The 21711-nt window shown below is 43.3% G+C and overlaps 3 protein-coding genes across 5 annotated transcripts; 2 read left to right on the forward strand and 1 right to left on the reverse strand.

Moving 5' to 3' along the window:
- The first annotated feature begins 347 nt into the window (after nt 1–347).
- Nucleotides 348–4921, forward strand: dync2li1 (dynein, cytoplasmic 2, light intermediate chain 1). Its single transcript, XM_053436225.1, has 13 exons — nt 348–425; nt 532–655; nt 746–780; nt 941–1010; nt 1275–1363; nt 1506–1704; nt 1855–1923; nt 2099–2176; nt 2317–2396; nt 2733–2803; nt 2966–3063; nt 3222–3314; nt 4470–4921. Exons 1-13 carry the CDS (start codon nt 412–414, stop codon nt 4530–4532), a joined length of 1083 nt encoding a protein of 360 aa, XP_053292200.1. The 5' UTR covers nt 348–411; the 3' UTR covers nt 4533–4921.
- Nucleotides 4575–14173, reverse strand: abcg5 (ATP-binding cassette, sub-family G (WHITE), member 5). Its single transcript, XM_053436224.1, has 14 exons — nt 13478–14173; nt 13130–13251; nt 12730–12866; nt 11531–11629; nt 11162–11294; nt 10125–10264; nt 9647–9776; nt 9320–9533; nt 8837–9042; nt 6604–6742; nt 6444–6517; nt 6189–6300; nt 5946–6058; nt 4575–5403 (listed from the first exon to the last, which is right to left on the reverse strand). The coding sequence occupies exons 1-14, from the start codon at nt 13645–13647 to the stop codon at nt 5219–5221; spliced, it is 1974 nt and encodes a 657-aa protein (XP_053292199.1). The 5' UTR covers nt 13648–14173; the 3' UTR covers nt 4575–5218.
- Nucleotides 12550–21711, forward strand: abcg8 (ATP-binding cassette, sub-family G (WHITE), member 8). 3 transcript variants are annotated; one of them, XM_053436221.1, is made up of 15 exons: nt 12550–12628; nt 12736–13222; nt 13471–14289; nt 15416–15520; nt 15654–15801; nt 16647–16885; nt 17076–17208; nt 17684–17953; nt 18166–18325; nt 18726–18818; nt 18930–19129; nt 19517–19593; nt 20075–20342; nt 20455–20582; nt 20830–21711. In XM_053436221.1, the coding sequence occupies exons 3-15, from the start codon at nt 14239–14241 to the stop codon at nt 20965–20967; spliced, it is 2010 nt and encodes a 669-aa protein (XP_053292196.1). In that variant the 5' UTR covers nt 12550–12628; nt 12736–13222; nt 13471–14238; the 3' UTR covers nt 20968–21711. The 3 variants fall into 3 exon arrangements, with proteins under 3 accessions (XP_053292196.1, XP_053292198.1, XP_053292197.1); XM_053436223.1 differs by having other exon boundaries at nt 15419–15520; XM_053436222.1 differs by having other exon boundaries at nt 12736–13218.

Raw genomic sequence — 21711 nt, forward strand, 5'->3', positions numbered from 1 at the left:
AAAAATTGAATAAGCAAAAGGGATTCAACTGATTTGTCTTTTCACAGCACCTAGACTAAAACTATCTTCTGTCCCATGAAGTCTCTACATAGTTTGTGTCTAGAAGTCTACAACACTAGGGTATAGAACAAATGTGTAAACTGCTTTTTAAGTGATATAAATATTTGAATAAATCAACTAAGCACAGTATGAAGTGAACTCTAATAACTTCAAATGGCCCCAAATGCATGTATTGTCAATAAAAGGTGATTATCTTAACGAAGGGACTACATTTCCCACAATGCCCGTCGAGCATGAAACATGTACTACGTAATCAACATGCGCGGTAACTGTGGTTACGCTTGTGACGGCTTCCACTGATGACGCCACTTCTCTAGTTCGTCAACGTTTGGGAGGAAAATAACGAATTCGATGCCAAAAATAAGGTAAAAAAACAACTTCACGCAGTCGCCTCCATGTTTATTTGTAACTTTCTCTCTGACATTGTGAGTCTTTCGAACGGAATCTTCAGTTTTCTCCCGTGTTCCTCAGCTCGGACACGCTATGGGAGCAGGCGGCGGCCGAGGTCCGGCTCCGGGAGAGCGGAGCCGGGGAGGAGGCCGGAGGAGAGACGCTCAGCGAGAGGAGCGTGTTCCTGATGGGGAGCAAGTCGGGGGTAAGTCTCCGTCATCGTCCCCGGACCACAGACCTTTTGTTTTGAAATACCTAAGTTACTGGTAGTAACCTCGGCTGTGCTTCGTTTCAGGGTAAAACGTCCATTCTCCTCCGGTGTCTTGACAGGTGAGTACACGTGGAGTGCAGATAACCAGCCATCATCTCATATCTAGAATCTACCGTCACTTTATGGGACAGAATGAAACAGTCCATTTATGGTCTCTGCTTTGTGGATAGATTGAGTTGTTGACTTCCAATATGTGTGTTGATGTTTTTAAATCACCAGGGACGAACCATCCAAGCCAACCCTGGCCCTGGAATACACCTTCGGCCGACGGGCTCGAGGACACAGCACAGTAAGGAGGTGTAGTCAGTTCTGGAAGGTTTGGACTAGAACTCTTAAAAGGGGATAAATACACACAACTGACTGTTTAATAGCAACTCCCAGTACTCAAGTACACTTACCACAATGCACCAAGCTCACTGTCAGCTGGTGGGTCACTGTCACAATTGGTTTTCCATCAGTAAATACCCCACTTCTTTACAGTCAATGGTGTGTGTACAGTTGATCATAACTTGTAATGAGTTGAAATCACAGCATGGTGGTTTTCCTCCTTCAGCCCAAAGACATATCTCACCTGTGGGAGCTGGGAGGAGGGACCTCTCTGTCAGACCTGGTCCAGATCCCCATCACTCCTGCCAGCTTCAGGTATGTCCCTCACAAACATTCCTGACATCACACTGTTTGTTTATATTCTAGATATGATGTATGTTTTTTATAGCATGTTTTTTGAACGACAAGGTCCTGCCATTAAAATAAATAATAACAACATCTTTTTTTTTATATCCAGCTCTTTCTCTGTCATCCTCGTTCTGGACCTGTCCAAACCCAACTCCCTGTGGGGAACCATGGAGAAGCTGCTGCAGGCCGCCCAGGCTCAGCTGGAGAAAGCCTATTCGCAGGCACAACAAGCAGAGAAGACCAAAGCTGGGTCCAAACACCAGTCGTCTGTCCACCCAGCAACACGTGTCTTGCCTAAAGATTATCCTGTAAGCCCCCGACTCATTACACTCTCCATTTTTTAAAAACATGATCCCTGCCCAGATATGTTTCCCACTGTCCAGGAGGTTGTCCTGGCTAACATGTCAACTTGTTCCCTATTCTCTCTTCCCTGTTTTCACTGTTGACTCTGATCCCAGGACAGAGAGCTGATCAGCCCCTTTCCTGTTCCCCTACTCATCATTGGCAGCAAGTATGACCTCTTTCAGGTAAAACCTAATAGATTCTTTCACAATATCACTGTCACATTCTGTTGACAATAATATGAATGAACAAATCTTTACCAGGCGCAGAAGATGGTGAAGTTTGGTAGTTAATAGTCACAGTTGAACAGGTGTAAACTGAGGCTGCTGCCGGTTGTAACATCATGTTTTGTTTTTGCAGGAGTTTGACTCTGAGAAGAGGAAAGTGGTCAGTAAGACGCTGCGTTTCATTGCCCACTACTACGCTGCCTCTCTAATTGTGAGTTTAAAAATGTTCCATCCACTTTTTTTGTTTACTCTTGCAATTTAATCCATCCATTCAATCGACTGCCTTGTCTCCACGTTTACACTTTTTTACTAATTTTCTTTGTGTACCTGTGCCGATATGTTTTCCATCAGTTCACCAGCATCAAGTTGGAGAGCCTCATGTCAAAAACCAAGAGCTTCTTCTCCCACCTGGCGTTCGGTGTGGACAGAGGGTGAGGAGCACTACACAGCATTGGGTTCACACTAGTATTGATTAATATTAAGAAGTGCCACTGCCAAGTTACTTTATTGCTGTCAATAATACTTGGTGGAATTCCCTTTTGCTTTTTAAATTTATACTTAAGCAGGGCTATGAACAATTATATAGCATTTGTTCATTTCATTATTATGAAAGATTTGAAAGAGACCAGCCCAACCGGAGTAAATGGTTTATACATTAGTTTCAACCTAGGTAAACATTTCAAACAAATTACATTGAGTTTTTATCTGAACATGTTATCTAATATTTTAATTTTTGTTGTTTTTCTTCCTTTCTAAAATGTGACCAGGAAAACAGTGTGTTCTGACTCCACCAAGCCTCTGGTCATCCCAGAAGGGTCTGACTCCTTCAGTCAAATAGGTGAGACCAGCGCCATCCAGTGGTAAAAAGCAGTTATGCCTTTAGATGTAATGCACGCTCCCAAGTTTTGCTGTATTGACGGACAAAAACCTGCCTGGACATTTGTTGACTTGACCAGGGCTGAATTTAATTGTTTGTTAAATCGTCCTCCTGTTATTTTAGGCAGTCCTCCTGCTGCTGATGTGGACATAACCTCGCTGCACGCCAAAAACCCAAAGGATCTCTGGAAGAAGGTCTACGAGCGAGTTTTCCCCCAAGAGGTAGCTCAGTCACTGAGGACACTCTTTGTTTTTCAAAATGCAGCTTAAAATGAACACCCTCATACAGATCAGCCATAAAACTTTGTGTTACTTATTATGAATAAACTGATTTATTTGCACAGTCATATTTAAATCTGTCCATCTGACCGTCTCATCAGAGTACCGGTGAACAGAGGGAACTAAAGGATCCAGCCAAAGACCCACAGTACAGCGTGCCTCAGATTGATGCCATGAGAGCCCAGAAAGACCAGGTACAACACCTCCACCAATCATGTTCCCCCATAGTATTACTTTAAATCTGCACAATCCTGAACACTATAATAAAACCCATCCTTCCCCAGTGAATCTGGACAGAATGTGCTCCTGCAATTAGTGTTGGGATTAATCAGTATTCATGAAATACTTTAATTATCTGTGGTGTGACCTTGACCTTTGACCTACTTCAAGTATTAATTATTAATGATCAATTATACAGATATGAAAAAACACTAAAGGAAGAGATAAAGAAGTGTTACATCTATAACATGGGGCCACATTTTCTGGCTGATTAAGTGGGTCGCTTTGATAAAAAGGGAGCCAGAGTAACATTTCAGCCAGAAAGCAAGGAGACTATAATTAATATATTTGTTATCCTGTATTTATATGTTTGTACTGTGATATTGTATCCCTGCTGTTCACTGTGTTATTAAGGTTTTCCACTGTTTTAAACTGTCTCTTCTCCACATCAGTCTCAAACGAGGCTAATGTTCTATAGTAACCTTCTGTCCGATAGCAGCCTGTAAGGAGTAGTGTTCCTTCAGCGGCATTATTAACAGCCTGTGATATCTTCTGAGGTGATAAAGTCAGAGATTAGGTGTGATCCTGTTGGCCTGCGCTGGAGAACACTCTGACACTTGAACGACAGTAACCTGCTCAAGTCACAAACACAGATCGTACATCGTTATCAGTGACTCTGGCTCATCCTGCTCTTCCATTGGACGTTGCATCAGATGATTGTTCCGAGGATCCAATCAGAACAATGGAGTAAAGGTTTATTCCACCTCAGTGGAAAGAGTAATGTGATTTAAACAGAGATGCATGTCAGGACAGATTGTGAACAGATATCTTTTATATAAACTAATCCCAGTCTTACTTTTGTAACTTTAGGACTTGACCAACTAGCGGAAATATCAAAATAGCCCATGTGACCTATGGATCATGATAAAGCCTCAATCAATCGATTTAATATCAGGAGTCCTGCAAGTGTTCCCCTAAATGTACACAGTACCCTAAATCTGCAGATATAGGTGTTAACTATTATACTATATATAAGTATCAGTGTGATATCATATGAGTTTTTAAGGCATCTCAGTGTTTTTAGCACTTTTTAAAATTATTCTCTCATTCTGTCGGCATCTGTCTTTCAGGAGTTGGATCAGTATAAGAGAAATGCAGCCAAGTCGTGGAAGGGATTGGAACTGGAGACCTGAGGATCACCAGCTTCTTGGTCACACACATACAACACATGTACATTTTGTTTTCATTATTTATTTCTAGGGTGTCAGTTGTAGGTACAACTTGTACAATATCTACTTTTTCTTTAAACGTTACTTGTACAGTTAAGTGATGATAAAATATGTTTAGTAAAATAAACAATTTTACATTATTACTGTAGCTTTTATTTTTCTATTAATAAAAACATAATAATCACAATATATGAACAAAGTAATACAAGCAATACATGAGCGACAATTTGACATTGTGTGAATATTCCTCTGATACAAAGCAGACTGTTGTACAATTTTGAATTAGACTGGTGATATATATAGTATTAAAAGACTTTGTTTACTTTTATATTAAAAACAATAATTTAACAACAGTGCAAATATTGATTGTTCAAGTCAGAAACTTCAATCTGTGACTTGTTGTTTTAAGGTGCATGTTGGTATTGGGACCTCTCAGGTGGTTTAATGCCATATTCTCTCATAAGAATACAAAGTACACATATACAAACTATACATTCTTTAAAGGTTAAAGGTTATATTTCTTGAATATTAAAGGATTAAGTGCAAATGCAGATGATGTGTTTGTAAGTCAACATGATCTTACTGTAAATATTGTGCTTTAAATCTATTGTTGGATCGTCTGAACCAAACTTCGGTCGGTGTCTGTTGTTCTAGTGACGTACAAGCTTGTCTCTGATCTTGAAGCTGATCATCCCGAGCAGCAGGAGGGCAGGGAGGAAGGAGTAGAGCAGAACAAAGTCCAGTGTGTATCTGGACAGAGCGCCCGGATAGCCCTCATCGATGATCTGACTTCCGTGTGTGACCAGACAGGCTCCTGGCAACGGGTTGGAAACATCTGCAACACAACACGTCACAAGGCCGATGAGTCTCCCTCGGTGTGTCCTGCCAAGTGTCCTTGAACTACGAACCCACTCAAGAAAACCAATCCTAATAAGAGCACCAGATAAAATGTCAAACTGATAAGTAGAAATCGGTGCCTGCCAATATTTAATCTTTTCTTTCTTACATTCAGCTTCCTGGTCATTAGGTACATACATCTAGGAATATAAATACGCTCAAAAATCTTTCAATAGTGTAAAAAGAAGTGTGTGGTCTCTTGAGGCAGTGATGACAGGTAACAGTTGTTTAACTGATGGAATGTCAATCAATGTGTGGCCTTAAGTAATAAATAAATAGCGTCTGTATTTAAAATTGTCAAACAGTAGAAATTGGAAAAGTGTTTATGAACGTAAGAAAGTAAAACTTGTGCTGGAACACAGTGTTTTGACCTATTGATAGAAGTTAATCAAGTAAAAGTTACTATGATTTCTACCTCATTTCATTCTGATGGTAGTTGGACAAACAGGATGAACCCGGGGTTATAAAACAACAACGTACTGCATGTGAAGTCGAGTCCGTCGAACTCGGTGACTATGAGCAGCTCACAGCTGTACTTCTGGAAGGTCACGTAGCTGAGCAACTTGAAGACCTCCGGCATCTGCTTAGTGCTTCTGTTGAATGGAGGAGGAAAGGAAAGCGGGTTACTGGTGCTACTGGTGCTACTGGACACTTTAGTGCCATCATTTAGAATGGACCTGACAAGGACTTTGGCAAAAAAGTAACTAAATATTGGTGTCTCACCTCAGGAAGCCGGATCCCACACAGATCCCTGCGATATTGAGCAGAGCCACACCAGTGTTCACCATGTTCGGGTCTTGGACCACTCCCAGTAACACCACAGTCAGCAGCTCGCCTGCAGAGCGGAGACATAGTCACAGCCAGAAACAGTGGAAATATGACATTAAACCAATTAAAGTGTTAAAGGATAAGCTATTGTTATTTTTATATTTTGAAAATCGCTGTAATGCTTATGCGCTCCTATTTGTACCAGCTCACCTATAATATGTGGGACGAGGACCACAGCAGTGAAGCACAGGAACCGGATGGTGTCGGGGTGCATCCCCACCGTCCTGAGAGGAATCCAGGCAGAGAGTTAGAACACGAGTTAATGCTCAGGGAGGTTGATGCACAGAACTCACACACACTTTGTACCGACCAGTAGAGGAAGGAGGTGAAGATGACGACACTCAGGATGCTGAAGGGCAGGATGTGGAAGATGTAGGCCAGGAACATTTGCCATTTACTGTACAGACCATCCTGACTCTCCTGATCACTGATGGCTCGCAGCGCTGGGACTGTTGAGGACAAACGGAGAGGAGACAAAATGTAATAGAAAATTTAGAGAAGGGATAAAAGCAAGTGAAGCTCTGAAGTGACAATTGTTAGAAATTGAGGTAAAAATCATCATCCTATTCAAAATTTGGCTTTTGTTTGGGTTTTAAAAATAAGAGAAAGGTACATGTGAGTTAATAGTGTATTAGGGGGACTTGAAACATTTTCATTATTCCATTCAGGGTTTAAATTTCCTACTTAAAACCCAGAACGATCTAATTGTAAAATAAAAATCCCTTCTCTACAACAGAATCACTGATGAAGCAATCTGATCCGTCTTTATCGTGTGAACTCATCCTGTCAAAGTTCCAGATTGTCTGGTGTTCTCGGTTTTTATCCAGACATCTTGGTCAAAGCGTCTCTGTGTCCTATCAGCTGTCGTCCATGAGAGTCAAGGTCACCATGATAGCTCATTACCTCTGGCTGTTTGGGTGCTTATGGACTGCTTTTTAATTACCTTTTAAATTCCAATGTGACTCCTGCTGAGCCCAGTCTCTTATCACATCTCTTATCCTCAGTATCTGTAACAGCTAGAGCCCTAAAGCGGAGATTTGAGACTCAGCTGTTAACTGAGAAATACATTGAAGAGATAATCAACTCTCACAGAGACAATAACGCTCGCTGGTTAAATATATAACTGTCCATATCATCTTTTAAATGATAGTGTATAGTGTGTACAAAGCTTATGATGAAACAGCTCCTATAGATATAATAATAATAATTATACTAATATTTTATCTACACTGCTTTAACCCCATTTTCAATAGGAAACTGAGACTGAGATTAGAAAATGATTTTTTTCTGCGTAAACACTATCACAAGATCAGAGATAAACCTCACAGAACTTTAGAATAATTATTTGTCAAATCCCCCAAATCACATAAAGCTGTTAACATCAGCAGTGGTTTCTCTTAAAGAACCCAGCGATGGTGGTTTTGGTTCTAAGTGAAGAGGACGTGGTTGAAACGAATCTGGGGTTCAGTTTGTTTTGTCCCTTTGTGCCCCTAACATGCAAGTGTGTGTGTGTGACTTGGTTCAGGGTTACTACAACTCACAGCAGCTATAAATACAGTGACAGACACAGAAACCAGCACACATAGATAATACAGTAGTGTATAGGTTCTATAGGTCTGTGGGTAAAAAGGCACTTGGGTTCATTGAGCTTTAAATGGAGTAAAGGTCATGCTCCTTTTGGAACTCCTCATGTCAAACGACTGGGTGAAGCCAGCGGGAACCAGACGGCAAATAACAAAAGGTTTACACATCAGTTTTTTGTGCAAAACATTTATAAACGGAAGCTCTTCTGTTGGAAAACTTATATTTCTGCTGACAGTTGTTCTAATCTATAAAACTCCTCAAGATTAACTCACAACCTTTAGCTTGATCTGTTAATCTGACCCAGCAGCGACTCTCAAAGTAAATGGAATCTCTTCTGAGTCCTTCACCGACCCGGAATCCAACCTACACTACACACAATGTTTTTGCTGAAGGGAAGAAAAAATACTGCAGGCATCAGAGTGTTTCACCTCCTGAACGAGAGATAAGTGAGCTTACACTGCCGAGATAAAGACGCTTCAAACATGCTGTTCAATGTAGATAGTGCATCGCTTCTACTAAGGTAATAGAGCACCCGCACTTCAGAATGTCCCTGAAGTCCTCATGTCCACCTCCTGTAGATATTTACTGGGCGATGTTATCAGACACACGCTGTTTGATGGACTTTAATGGGAACATTACACAACTGCTGAAATGATGGAGCTCACTACACGGCTATGTTTGGTCCTTTTTGTCTCTCATATTAAGGTGAAGGTTGTCATCAATGTAAGTGGAAAAAAGAAGCACAACAATAAATGGAAGGAGACATTTTGAAATGATTGAACTAGAGTGGGACTCAGTGGAGAGCAAACCTCCGCCAAGGCCCAAAAGGCCCCTTGTTAAACCACATTTAAATGAACTAGATCCAGATTTACGTCATACATAACCATGCCTGATTCTTTTCAAGGTCATGGAGCAAACAGTGTTTCTTCCCCAGGTATATCTGTATGGGAGCAACTCACAGAGTGCCACGGCGTTCAGCATGCCAGTGTAGGGCGAAGCACCGATGCTCTGGTAGATGATGCCGATGCGGTCCTGCACCGCCCCCTTGGCGACGTCCAGGTCCAGGTGCATCACGAAGAACGCCACGAAGAGGCCGTAGATCAGGTTCTGGGACAGACGCATCAGGACGCCCATCCGGTCTCGGGAGAGGTTTCTTGTGGTCCGCCTGCACGCAAAACACACACAGAGAATAAACACACAGAAACACAAGAATACACATTTAATGAGATGAAAGGAGGATACTCTTTTGTTGACATTAATTGGCCTTATTAACTTGATCTACCTGATTCCCTGCAAAGGTCCACATCTAGCTATATATGATTTTTGAAAAGCAGAGATAGAACTCAATAATGTAAATCGAAAATAATTTCTGTAGTTTCATTAAAGGGATCGTACCATTTATTTTGTTTATTGATAATGTCCTCATATACTTTGGCACTGACCTGAGCAGAACCTCCAGTTTGGCTGCACCGTTGGGCGACTCTTTGCTCTTGAAGGGGATGACTGGTTTCTCCTCCCGCTGCAGGCTCTGCTCTATTTTTCCCAGCATGCTTTGGTAGATGGCCGACCTCTGGTAGGACGACGTGATCTCGTGCATGCGGCTGAACGTGGCCGCCTCCCTCTCACTGCTGCGCGTGTCCACTGAGGTGAAGTCCACTGTTTCACATCACAGCAGTTTGGACACTTTAATGGACGTGCTCCACAGGCTTCATTCTTTCAGATACCGTGTAGATGTACCGTTCATATTGTGTATTTCTACTTCACTGTACCGTAGATGTCAAAGGGGTTGCAGTAGTCTGGACACTCGTATCCACATTGACTGAAGAAGTCCACCATCTCTCCTGGCTGCCCGCAGAACACCAGCTCTCCACGACTCATTATAGCGATCCTGCTGAACACCTGGGGGACAAATGCACACACACACACACCGACACACACACACAAACAGACACACACATAACAAGGTTCAATGGCTGCTGAAGTACAGCTGATGCTTTCGAGACAATCTGTTGTAACTTTTGAAGATTTGTTGTATTTTGTCCCACATGTCATTAATATTTCCCTAGAAATAGATTTAGACCAGTATGAGAAACTCAAAAAACTGGTTCAATGTACATGAGGACTTGTGGGTATTGTGTACTCATTTTAAAGGAGTGTTAGTCGGTCTCTCTCTCTCTCTCTCTCTCTCTCTCTCTCTCTCTCTCTCTCTCTCTCTCTCTCTCTCTCCGGTTCATCCCTCAAACTCACCCTGAAGAGCTCGGAGCGTGGTTGGTGGATGGTTACAATGACGATGCGGTTCCTCCGGGCCAGCTGGGCCAGGAGCACCACAATCTGATTGGCTGTCATGCTGTCCAGGCCAGTGGTCGGCTCATCCAATAGGATCACCCCTGCAACGACATCACACCCAATGACACCATCAGCCCCCCCCCGACCACGTTGACACATCGTGAACAAGAGAAAGACAAGGCAATAACTTTTTCCTTCTTTTAAGTCTGGAACTTTTTAAATGTACTTTTTATTAAGTGGCACATGATGGACTCTCAGCGGGGCCGACTCAACTTATGAAGATAAGTGAGTTCTTTTTTTTCCCTTTCTAGTTAATTACTCTAATTAGGACAATTAAAAGATTGCCTCTTTGCTTTATGGAAGCAGAGTGGAATTAGCAGATGCTTTAATTGTGAGATTAATTCATTTCCTGGTTGATTGGAGAGGCAGCGAATGGGAACTCCTCATTACTCTGTGTGCGACTGTGTGTGTGTGTGTGTGTGTGTGTGTGTGTGTGTGTGTGTGTCCATGGCTATTCTAATCCTGAATGAGGACTGAGACCCTTCATCCTCCCTCGAGGATTGTAGCCCTGATAAACTACACCTGGGATAAGCGCACACACACAAAGAGGTGAGTCTCTGCTCATTCCCTTTCTGGTGTGATAACCCAGCCTTTCATTACTGTTCTCCATCTCTCCCTTCATCCCCTTCTGTGTCCTTTTCCTATTCCTCTCTTTCTTGGATCCCTTTGTTTTTCACACGCGTGGACTTCCAAAACTCCGGAGTTGAACTTTCTCATCCTGACTCTTCCAAGAGTCGGTGTATGAGATATATTCACCTACTGTCTTTAACATTATCTCTCTGATATCGTGTGCTCGAGGCTCTTTTTGAATAATCATCGTCCCCATATGTTTGAAAGCTCAACTCAGCTCTAATGCATCGGTGTATCGTTTCAATATCTCCTCGTTTAAGTTCCTGTATTTCTCCTGAGGCCTATCCCAGCCACAGAGGTATACTCACTTGGGTCCTGAAGTAGCTGGCTGGCGATGGAGACCCTCCTCCTCTCCCCCCCAGAGATCCCTGGGAAAATACGACCTCCTATAACACTATTGGCCACGTGACTCAGACTCAGCTCGGCCATCGCGGCGGAAACCTGCACAGAAGCAAGAGGTCAAAGGGTCAGAGATGAGATAGGTAGATCTGGTACCTTCTTCAAATATTTCCAGCTGATTCACATCTTCTCTTTTCAGTGATATAACAATACAAATTCTGGTTCTCCACACCCAGGCCTTTCTTCTCCTTTGTGTCCTCGCCTCGGCCCGAGCGAAACGACAAGTCTAGAAGAAGAAAACTCACAAAGCAGAAAGAAGACGATCTCTCAAAACTCACCTTTTTCTTGATCGCCCCGGCCGAGTGCTTCCGCAGAGCGAGCTGGGCCGTGTACGTCAGCGTCTCCTCCACTGTCAGATAACTCAACAAATTATCACTCTGATGGAGACAAAGACAGAAGGGGACAGGACAAGATGGTGAGGATGAGGCGGAACAATATGTCACATGGTTCTTTCATCCTAATAGAAGATAAGATTGAAGGATTTAATTTGTAGCTATTTGGTTAAACCTTCCTCCATTTTTACAGAGAGGAGACCTCTCCTCTCACCAGTGTGTTCACCAGTAATCAAACTACAGTATATCTTGAAACCTACTGGTGTGACTGGCATGAAATATGTGTTGTGCTTCACTTTTCTAATTCTGATTCCACAGCCTTAGAATCAATATCCTCAAATCTCAGCAGCGTCTTCACACATCCATTGTCTGTTCACATATGCATAAGACCAACTATACCTTTGCACGTGACATGTGCAACACACACACACAAACACACACACACACACACACACACACACATTGCTTGAACCCTCTGAACCGCCCGGCTGCCTCAATTAACACGTGGCACCTCCCAGTCCCACTTCTCCTTAGTCTCTCTTCTGAATGACTTTAATATCAGCAGCTCATATCACCTCCTCATCTTCAGCTTAGCAGGGGGAGTTAATGACGAGGCTTAGAGAGCCGGAGAGGCAGCATGGGGGGGGGGGGGGGGGGGGGGGGGTTATCAGCGAGAGGAGAGAGATGATTTGAAAGGAAGCGAGGACAGTTTTACACCAGTGTTTTTAATTCGGGCCGTGGATACACTTGAGCACCTCTCATTGAGAGATTAAGTGTATGAGGAGGCTATCAAGGGTTTTAAGTTAATTTCACACAGAGGCCGGGGGGGTGGGGGGAGCGTTTCAGGAGTTTGTGCAAAATGTTGTTTTCAAATGGTGGTTAGTCGAACCACAGGCAACTTAAACACATACAAACGGGTCTGCATGAGGCCACCCACACGTGACACTGTCGGGTAAAGTCTAACCTGATGTCAGTGTGTGGTCAGAACTCGGGGGCAAAGTGAAATGTGCATGTGTTTTGATGGGATCAGCTGCTCCTGTCAGGGTTGGTGTTGTCAAGCCCAGTTTGAAGCATTGAGAAAACCTCACAAACAGTGTGTTTTGTGTGTGTTCTGCACGACATGTTTGTGTGTTTGTGAGTCTTACCTGCAGCACGTAGGAGAAACAGTCTGGATACTCTGCCCTCTTCAGTTTCCGGCCGTTAATGAAGATCTCACCCAGCAGAGTCGCTCGGTGGCCGATCCTCCCCGAGATGGCGTCTAACAACGTGGTCTTTCCTGAGCCTTTACAACACAAACACACACAAATAAGTACATATATGCGCACAGTCATTTGTTTTAGATTTGTATTCACAGTGTTTGGGTTCTCTTTCAATTGTGTAGACTGGACATGAGCAAACATATATCTTCTCTTGGGTTCAGTGTCTAATACCTTAACCACTCTTTCATCAGAAAATGTTCTTACAATTGAACCACTGTTAATATCAAATAGATTTTTTACTAATTAAATGTCTTTGTTTAATCTTTGGACTGAGTGGAGGGTGGACCTGAGTTTCCCAGTATGCCCATGATCTGCCCGCTGTCTACGTGGAAGGAGACATCGTTTAGGATCTGACGAGTCCATCGCTTCCTGTAGGTAGGTAAGTCCCACCATGGACCCACACGCTCACTACAACACACACACACACACACACACACACACATATAAATTCAAATCTACAGTATAAACAATCAGTAATTTATTTTATTTTATCCTACAGCCTCGAGGCAAAGAGTTGCATGTGTCCATTTATTCTCAGGAGCCATAGGAACAAACCACACAACAGTTAAACTAATCTTGACCCGAGCATTCTGTGTGACTCTCTCTTCTTCATGTGTGTTTGTGCAGCAGTTACCTGACTGTGTAGGAGATGTTCCTGACGCTCAGACTGCAGGAGGGCTCCGACCGCTCCTCTCTACTGTCCCTCCACACACTCCTCTTCTCCTCCGACACATAACTGAAGGATTCTTTAACTTTGCTCCTGTCCTCTGGCTCCTCCGCCTGCACCGAGTCAATGTTGTTCATGTCTCTGGCCCGTCGGTCGCAAACCACATCCACACGACAGTTCTATCAAGTCCGTCTCAGATCAGTGGTTTCATATCCACTAGTAAACAGCGTGCAGAGCTCTAAACTGGAGTTACAGTCGGAGCCTTTTCTATCCCTGCCTTCATTCCCTGTACGGAGCAGAAGTGCGAGAGCCGTGGAGTCTCTGCTGGAACCATAAACACACAGTGAACGTTGTGTTATCTCAGGGAACTTTGATCTGCCGTTGTATAAAGAAGAGAAAAAACACAAGCAGAGTTTACTGACTGGATGTCAGTCTCTCCTCGGTCCTCGAATCGTGCACAGCGACCAGGGGAGCTCCGACTGACGGGTCCGATCCGACGGGCCACTGACATGGCACGGGTTCGGACACTTTAAGTGAAAAGGCTTTTGAGCTGAGACACAAGGAGACCTTCAGCTGGACTGGAGTCAAACTACCAAACAGGGAGAAGACACAGTGAAAGGAAGGGAGGAAGGAAAAGACCTCAAAGGGGAAGAGAGAGGGTTCTGGCAGAAGAGGGAAAAGGGTCGACGTTGACCTCTTGACCCGACAGACCAGCAACTTGCATCATTATGGACACGGACATAGACATGGGCCTCGACCACAGAAAAGACTCCTCACAGGTCAGTTCATTACCTGGGTTTAAACACACATCAGGATAAAAACATGTTTTTCTCTCTGCTGCAGAACCACTGAATTCATCAACTGAAACCTCGTGTGGCCCAATCTAATCATTATTATGATTATTATTATGATTATTATTAACATTATTATAATGAAGGTTTGATCGTCAAAGATTCCAGTTGGATTTGGATGATTTTTTGAAAGTCGTAAGATGGTTTAAGTCATATAACTGAACTTAGTTTAGAGGAAGAGTTTGTTTAAGCTGTTATATTCGACTAAACTATTTCCTTTCAAAATGATAAATACTCAAACAATTTACGTTTTATCTAGAAACTATTTCATGCATTTCAATGGGAATGAGTTTGAACACTTTTCATTATGAATAATTTATTTCGGTACTTAAGTAAGTTAATTTGACTTAATTTAAAATTGATGCATATTAAAAACTTAACTCCTAAAAACCTTGTTCCAAATTGTTTTATTCTGCAGGTGGAATATGACACTTTATGTCATTTTTATATTTCTGTTTTCCCTGCATTGCAAATCCTTGTTTAGTATTTTTTCATCAGCTATTTTTGTTAATCATAATTTTCTGTGACCAGTGGTTACTAATGAAACCGACTTAGATCTGATAAATATGGTTTTCATAGGTTCTACTCTCCTCTCTATGTTACATCTTATGACAGCTGGTTAAAATATCTGGTGGAATAAATTGAATGTCTGAAATCATCCAGTATATAGAAAGTATGTGCGGCAGATTTGTGTGAATATGTTCTCACTTTGAACGAAACATTTATACTTTTTATCTACTATTTATCTAAATTGGAGAGATAACATAACATTACATATTGTGCAAACACACAAGCTCACATGCTCGAGGACGCACACGTGGATCATTAAATAAATGAGTCATTGTCAAATAAACTTTTCTGATAAAGTTCAAATTCAAGATGGTCTGATACTGCATCACTGCAAAGGTTGATTGTTGTGCCACTAACACAAATCTGTGGTTTTCTAGTGTCTGGTTGCACAGACTCACTAAAGCACTGATACAGATACAGTTAAAAATCCAAATCAGTGAGTCCTGACTGTGTGAAAGTCATTGAGCTGTTTTCTCCTCGTCAGCAGCATCCGGACACCGAGTTGTTCTCCTCTGAGGAAGACAGCAGTCTGTACTTCACCTACAGTGGGGGGTGCAACGAGCTGGAGGTCAACGACCTGCACTGTGAGGTAACTGACGGCTCCCGGCTCCGCCCTCGTCTGCAGATTCCTCTGGCTTCTAACTGTTTTGACATCTTTACATGTGCATGTCTGTGCTGCATCATACCCACGTGTAGACTGTGTGTGTTCATTGTGTTCGCAGGTGGACACTGCGGCTCAGATCCCCTGGTACGAGAGGCTGTCAGAGTTCAAGCTGCCGTGGGAGATGAAAGGAAACAAGCAGACGGCCATCAACAAACTCAGCCTGCGAGTCCGCAGCGGTCAGATGCTGGCCATCATCGGCAGCTCAGGTGAACCACGCACAACACAACACAACACAACACAAAACAACACAACACACACAGCTTTAAAAAACTGCTGTTTCTAATCAAGCCAACACATGTAATGGCCTCCTTGGATTATATTATTGGCCAACATCCTCATGTCAGCGTGAAGTCATGTGGTCAAAGATTGTCACTCAGTTTTGAAACTTAAGTAAAAGAACCAATATTACATTTTCAATTCTATAATTCATCTGTAAATAAATCTGCGGAGCCGTGGGCTGATTCTTAGAATAGAAACAAAAGATAAATTCTGCTCTGCTGCATAAATAACCAACTTACCGTAATTTCCAATCTTATCATATGTTATTTATAAGAAACTAGGAAAACACCAAATTTTATTTTATTTGACCTTTATTTAATCAGGAAAGTCCCATTGAGATTAAAAACCTCTTTTCCGAGGGAGTCCTGGCCAAGAGGCAGCAACAAATAACATATGTACACTCACAATATTACACTCACAACATATAGACAGAAATTAAAATGATAAAAAACAGTTACAAGTAAATTAAAATTCATAAAAAACGCAAAATGCACCTAGTGGAGTAAATGTTTCTCAATGGATACAGTAGCACCCAATGTAAAATACCAGTAAAGTATAACTACCTAAAATAATTAATATTACTTAAAATATAGTTAAAAAATGTCAAATACAATTATAAATACAACAGATGAGAGAGAAACCAAAAGAGAGTGGAGGTCTTTCATGAGCTGACGTTCATTAACTGAGAAAACAAGGGTTATAATATTTCCATAGTGCCTCCAGTTCTGTTTGTAGTGAGAACTGCTTCATGTGAGTCTCTCTCTCCTCTCAGGTTGTGGTAAGACGTCTCTGCTGGACATCATCACGTGTCGGGACGAGGGCAGCACCACGACGTCCGGCCAGATCCTGATCAACGGGAAGCCCAACACGCCGCAGCTGGTGAAGAAGAGCATCGCTCACGTCCGCCAAGACGACCGGCTCCTCCCTCACCTCACCGTCCGAGAGACCCTCGCCTTCGTGGCCAAGCTGAGGCTCCCCACCCACTACACCCAGGCCCAGAGAGACCAGCGGGTAACACTCAACCCAACACAGACACTAGTTACAGACAGGATGAGAATGTACACAGCTTGATGGTGAGATCAATTCTCCAAAGACTAATATAAACCATGCATATACGCTTTGTTTGGACCTGGTGTGATGTATGTGTCTATTTCTTTTTCCTCACGATGTTGTAAAATCAAAACCCTGTTTCCTGCCACAGGTGGATGATGTCATCGCCGAGCTGCGGCTGCGACAGTGTGCTCACACCCGGGTGGGAAACGACTACGTGAGGGGGGTGTCCGGGGGAGAGAGGAGGAGAGTCAGCATCGCTGTCCAGCTTCTCTGGAACCCAGGTGAGAGGAATCTGCTATCTCTTCATGTTCAGGTTCAATCCCTCCATCTGTCTATACTGGAACTGGGCCAATTGCTCAATCACTAAAACCATCATAGTTATCAGGCAGGTCAAGGGGGAGCTGTTCACCTTTTCTCAACTCAGTTACAAACATTTGTTTCTTATATAAAAAGGAATTTTATGGTATCAGTTAAGTTCAGCAATAACAGTAGCTCATCCTCTTCCTGTGTGTGATACTTGATACTGTGATGATTTGACCCTTTCTGAACAATCCTAGTGTAGAATAGTTTTAAATTCACTGAACTCTACAAAGTTCAGTGAGACATCTGCTGATTTCCATCACTGACTAAACTCTTTCCCCTCTATTGTACCTGTTTGGATCATTTGAATCCCCACTGATCAGCGGGAGTAGGACAGGAGGGAACCTGCTGTCAGAGAGTTGAGTCACTTTATGCATTTTGTCATTTGCGTTCCAGGTATTTTGATCCTGGACGAGCCCACGTCCGGCCTGGACAGCTTCACGGCTCACAACCTGGTGATCACGCTGTCCCGCCTGGCCCGGGGCAACCGCCTGGTGCTGCTGTCCGTCCACCAGCCGCGATCGGACATCTTCCAGCTGTTCGACCTCGTGGTCCTGCTGTCGTCGGGCTCGGCAGCTTACTGCGGCGCTGCTCGGGACATGGTGCCTTACTTCACCGCGCTGGGATACCCCTGCCCGCGGTTCTGCAACCCCTCCGACTTCTATGGTCAGTGTGTGTGTGGGAAGCTGTCAAGATGATTGTATTTGAAGAACTCACAAAGTTTTAGAGTTGTTATTACTTTCACGCTCATTTACAAGTCAGAGGACGTCTCAAAAAGCTGATTTGTAACTCTTAAAACAAACAATCAATCAATCAATTTGACCCACATGTCCTCGTAAACCACGTTCTTTGATCGAGTCTCATTTCGCCGTGTCCAGTGGATCTGATCAGTATCGATCGGCGCAGTGCAGAGCGGGAGGCCGAGTGTCTGGAGCGAGCCCGACTTCTGTCTGAGCTCTTCATGGGAAAGGTCCGAGACACACACGACCACATGTGGAAACCTGCTGGGACCAACGCAGCAGCAACACACACTGAAAGGTACCTGTGTGTGTGTCTGTGTGTGTGAGTGTGTGTGTGTGTATGTGTGTGTGTGTGTGTGTGTGTGTGTGTGTGTGTATGTGTGAGAGTGTGTGTGTGTTTGTTTGTCTGTATCTAAGTTCTGCCTCCTTCCTCCTCCTATTTGCTTCAAGACAATTTGAAAAAATACAGGACCTGAAAATGAATAAGCTACTATTTTATTTATTGCCTCATTATTTCAGTGATTTACAGAATATAGCTCGGGGAAATTATAATGTACTTTTCACAATTTTCTCACATTTCATAGACAGAAATAAATTCAATTCAGTTCAATTCAATTTAATTTGTCTACACAAATCACAACAGACATTATCTCAAGGCCCTAACGCATCCATTACTTTCTCTCCTGCGTCTCCTGCAGCCCTCAGACGGCCGAGGGAGAGGAAGTCATCACAATCTCCAAGCAGAGAAACAGACTGCCGGGCCGACTTCACCAGTTTACCATCCTCATCAGGTAACAACACACACACACACACACACACACACACACACACACAAAGTTGCATTATCGAGAAAGGATAACATTGTAAAGCTGATCTAAAACACTCCTCCCCCCCCCCCCCAGGCGTCACATGTACAACGACTTCAGGGACCTGGTCACCTTACTGGTCCACGGCTTCGAGGCCCTGCTCATGTCCCTGCTGGTCGGTTGTCTGTACTACGGGGCAGGAGCCGAGCGTCTGTCCATCCAGGACACTGTGGGCCTCCTCTACATGATCGGAGCGCTCACCCCGTTTGCTGTGGTGCTGGACGTCATAGCTAAATGTGAGTAATTAGAGCCGTGAGGGAGACAGACCGTCTTTGTTTTGCCCTTTGTCGGTTTTCATCTGGGTTATTGATTAGTTATGAGGCTGCTGTAAGCTCACAGTTACTGGTAGATTCATCAGAACTTCACAGATTACACTGGTGAGTTGGTTAACTGGGCTGTAATGGGACTAGTGACAATATGAATTCTCCATCATCCAAGTTTACATTGTAATTACATCCATATAAAGATCTTAACCAATTAAATGTAAATAAATCTCAGTTTTCCATTTGTCCTTCTGTGCAAAACATTAATATTTGGAGCTCATAAGAGACTTGTAGGTAAAGTATTGAACGTACAGAAGGAGCTGTGACCTGAGCCTCATCAGACTGTGCTGTTGCCTGCAGGTCACACAGAGAGAGCCATGCTGTACCACGAGCTGGAGGACGGAATGTACTCGGTCACATCCTACTTCTTCGCCAAGGTAAACCACAGTGACACAGCTGCTGCTCCAGTAGGGGGCAGTCTTGCTCCACACGGGAGTCACGCTACAGTAATGAACATCAGTGTGATATGCTACTAGGAAATATGTGTCAGTGTAAAAAAACAAAAACATACTTACTTACTTATAAACTTACACAATGTACTTTTACCTTAAACCTAAATCTAATTCTGACCTGAATACCTGAATCCTGAAACCAAGTCTTAACCATGAAACAGCCTTTTGAGCACATGTCTGTCCTGTAAAGTCTAATGGCCATACTGGTCCTCACAACCAGTACAAATACTGGCCAAACTCAGCTCTGTCCAAAGTTTCTACCTTCAATCGTCACCAAGTGCTGCTCATGGAGACATATTGGGTCTCAATAAAAAGTCTGTATGTGACCGAGAATACAATAGTCCTCAGAACTCTGAGTCCTCAAGTCCACCGGCCACGACCAACCCTTCTCTGTATTTGAATTCAGATCCTGGGGGAGTTACCAGAGCACTGTGTGTTCACACTGGTCTACGGGGTTCCCATCTACTGGCTGGCGGGGCTGAACGGGGCTCCGGACCGGTTCCTGCTCAGCTTCCTGCTGGTGTGGCTGATGGTTTACTGCAGCCGAGCCATGGCTCTGTTCGTGGCCGCCTCGCTGCCCACCCTGCAGACCTCGGCCTTCATGGGCAACGCCTTGTTCACCGTCTTCTACTTGACCGGCGGGTTTGTCATCAGCCTCGAGAACATGTGGCTCGGTGAGGAGACGGATTAATCGTCCTCGGGAGACGTGAGACTGTGTGAGGACAGAGATCAGCTTGAGAAAAGAGAGGTGATGTTTTGTACCTGTGCTTGTGTCTGACTCCTCAGTGGCTTCCTGGTTCTCTCACATCTCCTTCATGCGATGGGGTTTCGAGGGCATGCTGCAGGTGCAGTTCAGAGGGAACAAGTACCCGGTCGGCCTCGGGAACATCACGATCAACGTTGACGGAATACACGTGAGTTTAAAACGCCATAAACAAAATAAACAGAACCCTGAGTAGTAGACAGTCGAGGCACTGGTTAGAAAATTATTGTTTTTTTGGAATTAGTGGTTTATTCAGAGTAGAGAAGTATTTTAAAAAGATTTGAGTGTAAACTCTGATTCATTTACAACTGTATTGAGGCTGTGTATGTGAGACCCAGTGTTGCACCTCAGCCAGTTCTCTACTCTGAGAAACCAACATCATTCTGTTTGTCTTCCAGATGGTAGAGGCCATGAACATGAACCAGTACCCTCTGTACCTGTGCTACCTGGTCCTGCTGGTCGTCTGTCTGGTCTTCATGGGCCTCTACTACGTGTCTCTGAAGTTCATCAAGCAGAAGTCCAGTCAGGACTGGTGAACACATCTGGACTGGTTTCAGCAAATAGACCAAACATAATCGAAAATTTGTTTTTTTTTCAGAACTGAAAGGAAGTCATTTCTAGTTCGACTGGTTCGACGCTGAGCCTTCCGAAATTTTAATTTAGAAGATAACGCTCAAATATGTCAAATGTATTTTTTAATTGTTTTTACTTTTGACTATAATTCCCCATTAAAGAAAATTCTTCACTTTAGAAAAAGTAGAAAAACATAAAATATCCGCATTGGCACATCAGCAGAATTTAAACTGTATAAAAAACAATGTCAACAAACATCAGGTGTTTACAGTTCAAACAAGGGAACGATTGAGAAGCATCTGTCGCAGTACCGCTGTCTGCTGCTGGGTGGCAGCAGAGCACCGCAGTAACACCCCGGTTCAGGCTGGTTTCCCTCTCTATCGGAGTCGCCGCCACTATGGCTGATTTCCATCTGCAGCTTTTGCTTGTTCCATTTTCAATCTTCTTTTTTCTACAGCTTTATCTTTTGTATATGTCAGGTTATTAAGCTTAACCATGTCTGTGCCAGTATAGGAGGCACTGGAGAGAAGACCAGAGGAGATTTAGTAAGTCACACTTAGAACAAAGAAAAAGAAAAAAGAGCTTGAGCTTGTGTGTCCTCATAGATTGAAGATTATGTAAACTGTGTTTTTTTGCACTGGTGCAAAAGCCTGATAAATATTTCACCGACATGGTTCAAGTCCAAATTAGTAAAGTATTAAATCAAA

Source organism: Pleuronectes platessa, chromosome 12, assembly GCF_947347685.1.
Source record: "Pleuronectes platessa chromosome 12, fPlePla1.1, whole genome shotgun sequence".
NCBI classification, from domain to species: Eukaryota; Metazoa; Chordata; class Actinopteri; order Pleuronectiformes; family Pleuronectidae; genus Pleuronectes; species Pleuronectes platessa.

What these genes read in the sequence shown, in the direction of transcription:
- dync2li1 (XM_053436225.1), top strand. An exon ending in TGATGGGGAGCAAGTCGGGG is followed by an intron (nt 656 to 745) that starts GTAAGTCTCCGT and finishes GCTTCGTTTCAG; the next exon opens with GGTAAAACGTCCATTCTCCT. An exon ending in TGACTCCTTCAGTCAAATAG is followed by an intron (nt 2,804 to 2,965) that starts GTGAGACCAGCG and finishes CTGTTATTTTAG; the next exon opens with GCAGTCCTCCTGCTGCTGAT.
- abcg5 (XM_053436224.1), bottom strand. Translation starts at nt 13,647, where the DNA reads ATGAACAACATTGACTCGGTGCAGGCGGAGGAGCCAGAGGACAGGAGC. An exon ending in AAACTGGAGGTTCTGCTCAG is followed by an intron (nt 9,043 to 9,319) that starts GTCAGTGCCAAA and finishes TTTTGCGTGCAG; the next exon opens with GCGGACCACAAGAAACCTCT. An exon ending in CCTCGTCCCACATATTATAG is followed by an intron (nt 6,301 to 6,443) that starts GTGAGCTGGTAC and finishes TCCGCTCTGCAG; the next exon opens with GCGAGCTGCTGACTGTGGTG.
- abcg8 (XM_053436221.1), top strand. Translation starts at nt 14,239, where the DNA reads ATGGACACGGACATAGACATGGGCCTCGACCACAGAAAAGACTCCTCA. An exon ending in ACAGAAAAGACTCCTCACAG is followed by an intron (nt 14,290 to 15,415) that starts GTCAGTTCATTA and finishes TCTCCTCGTCAG; the next exon opens with CAGCATCCGGACACCGAGTT. An exon ending in CCAGCTTCTCTGGAACCCAG is followed by an intron (nt 17,209 to 17,683) that starts GTGAGAGGAATC and finishes TTTGCGTTCCAG; the next exon opens with GTATTTTGATCCTGGACGAG.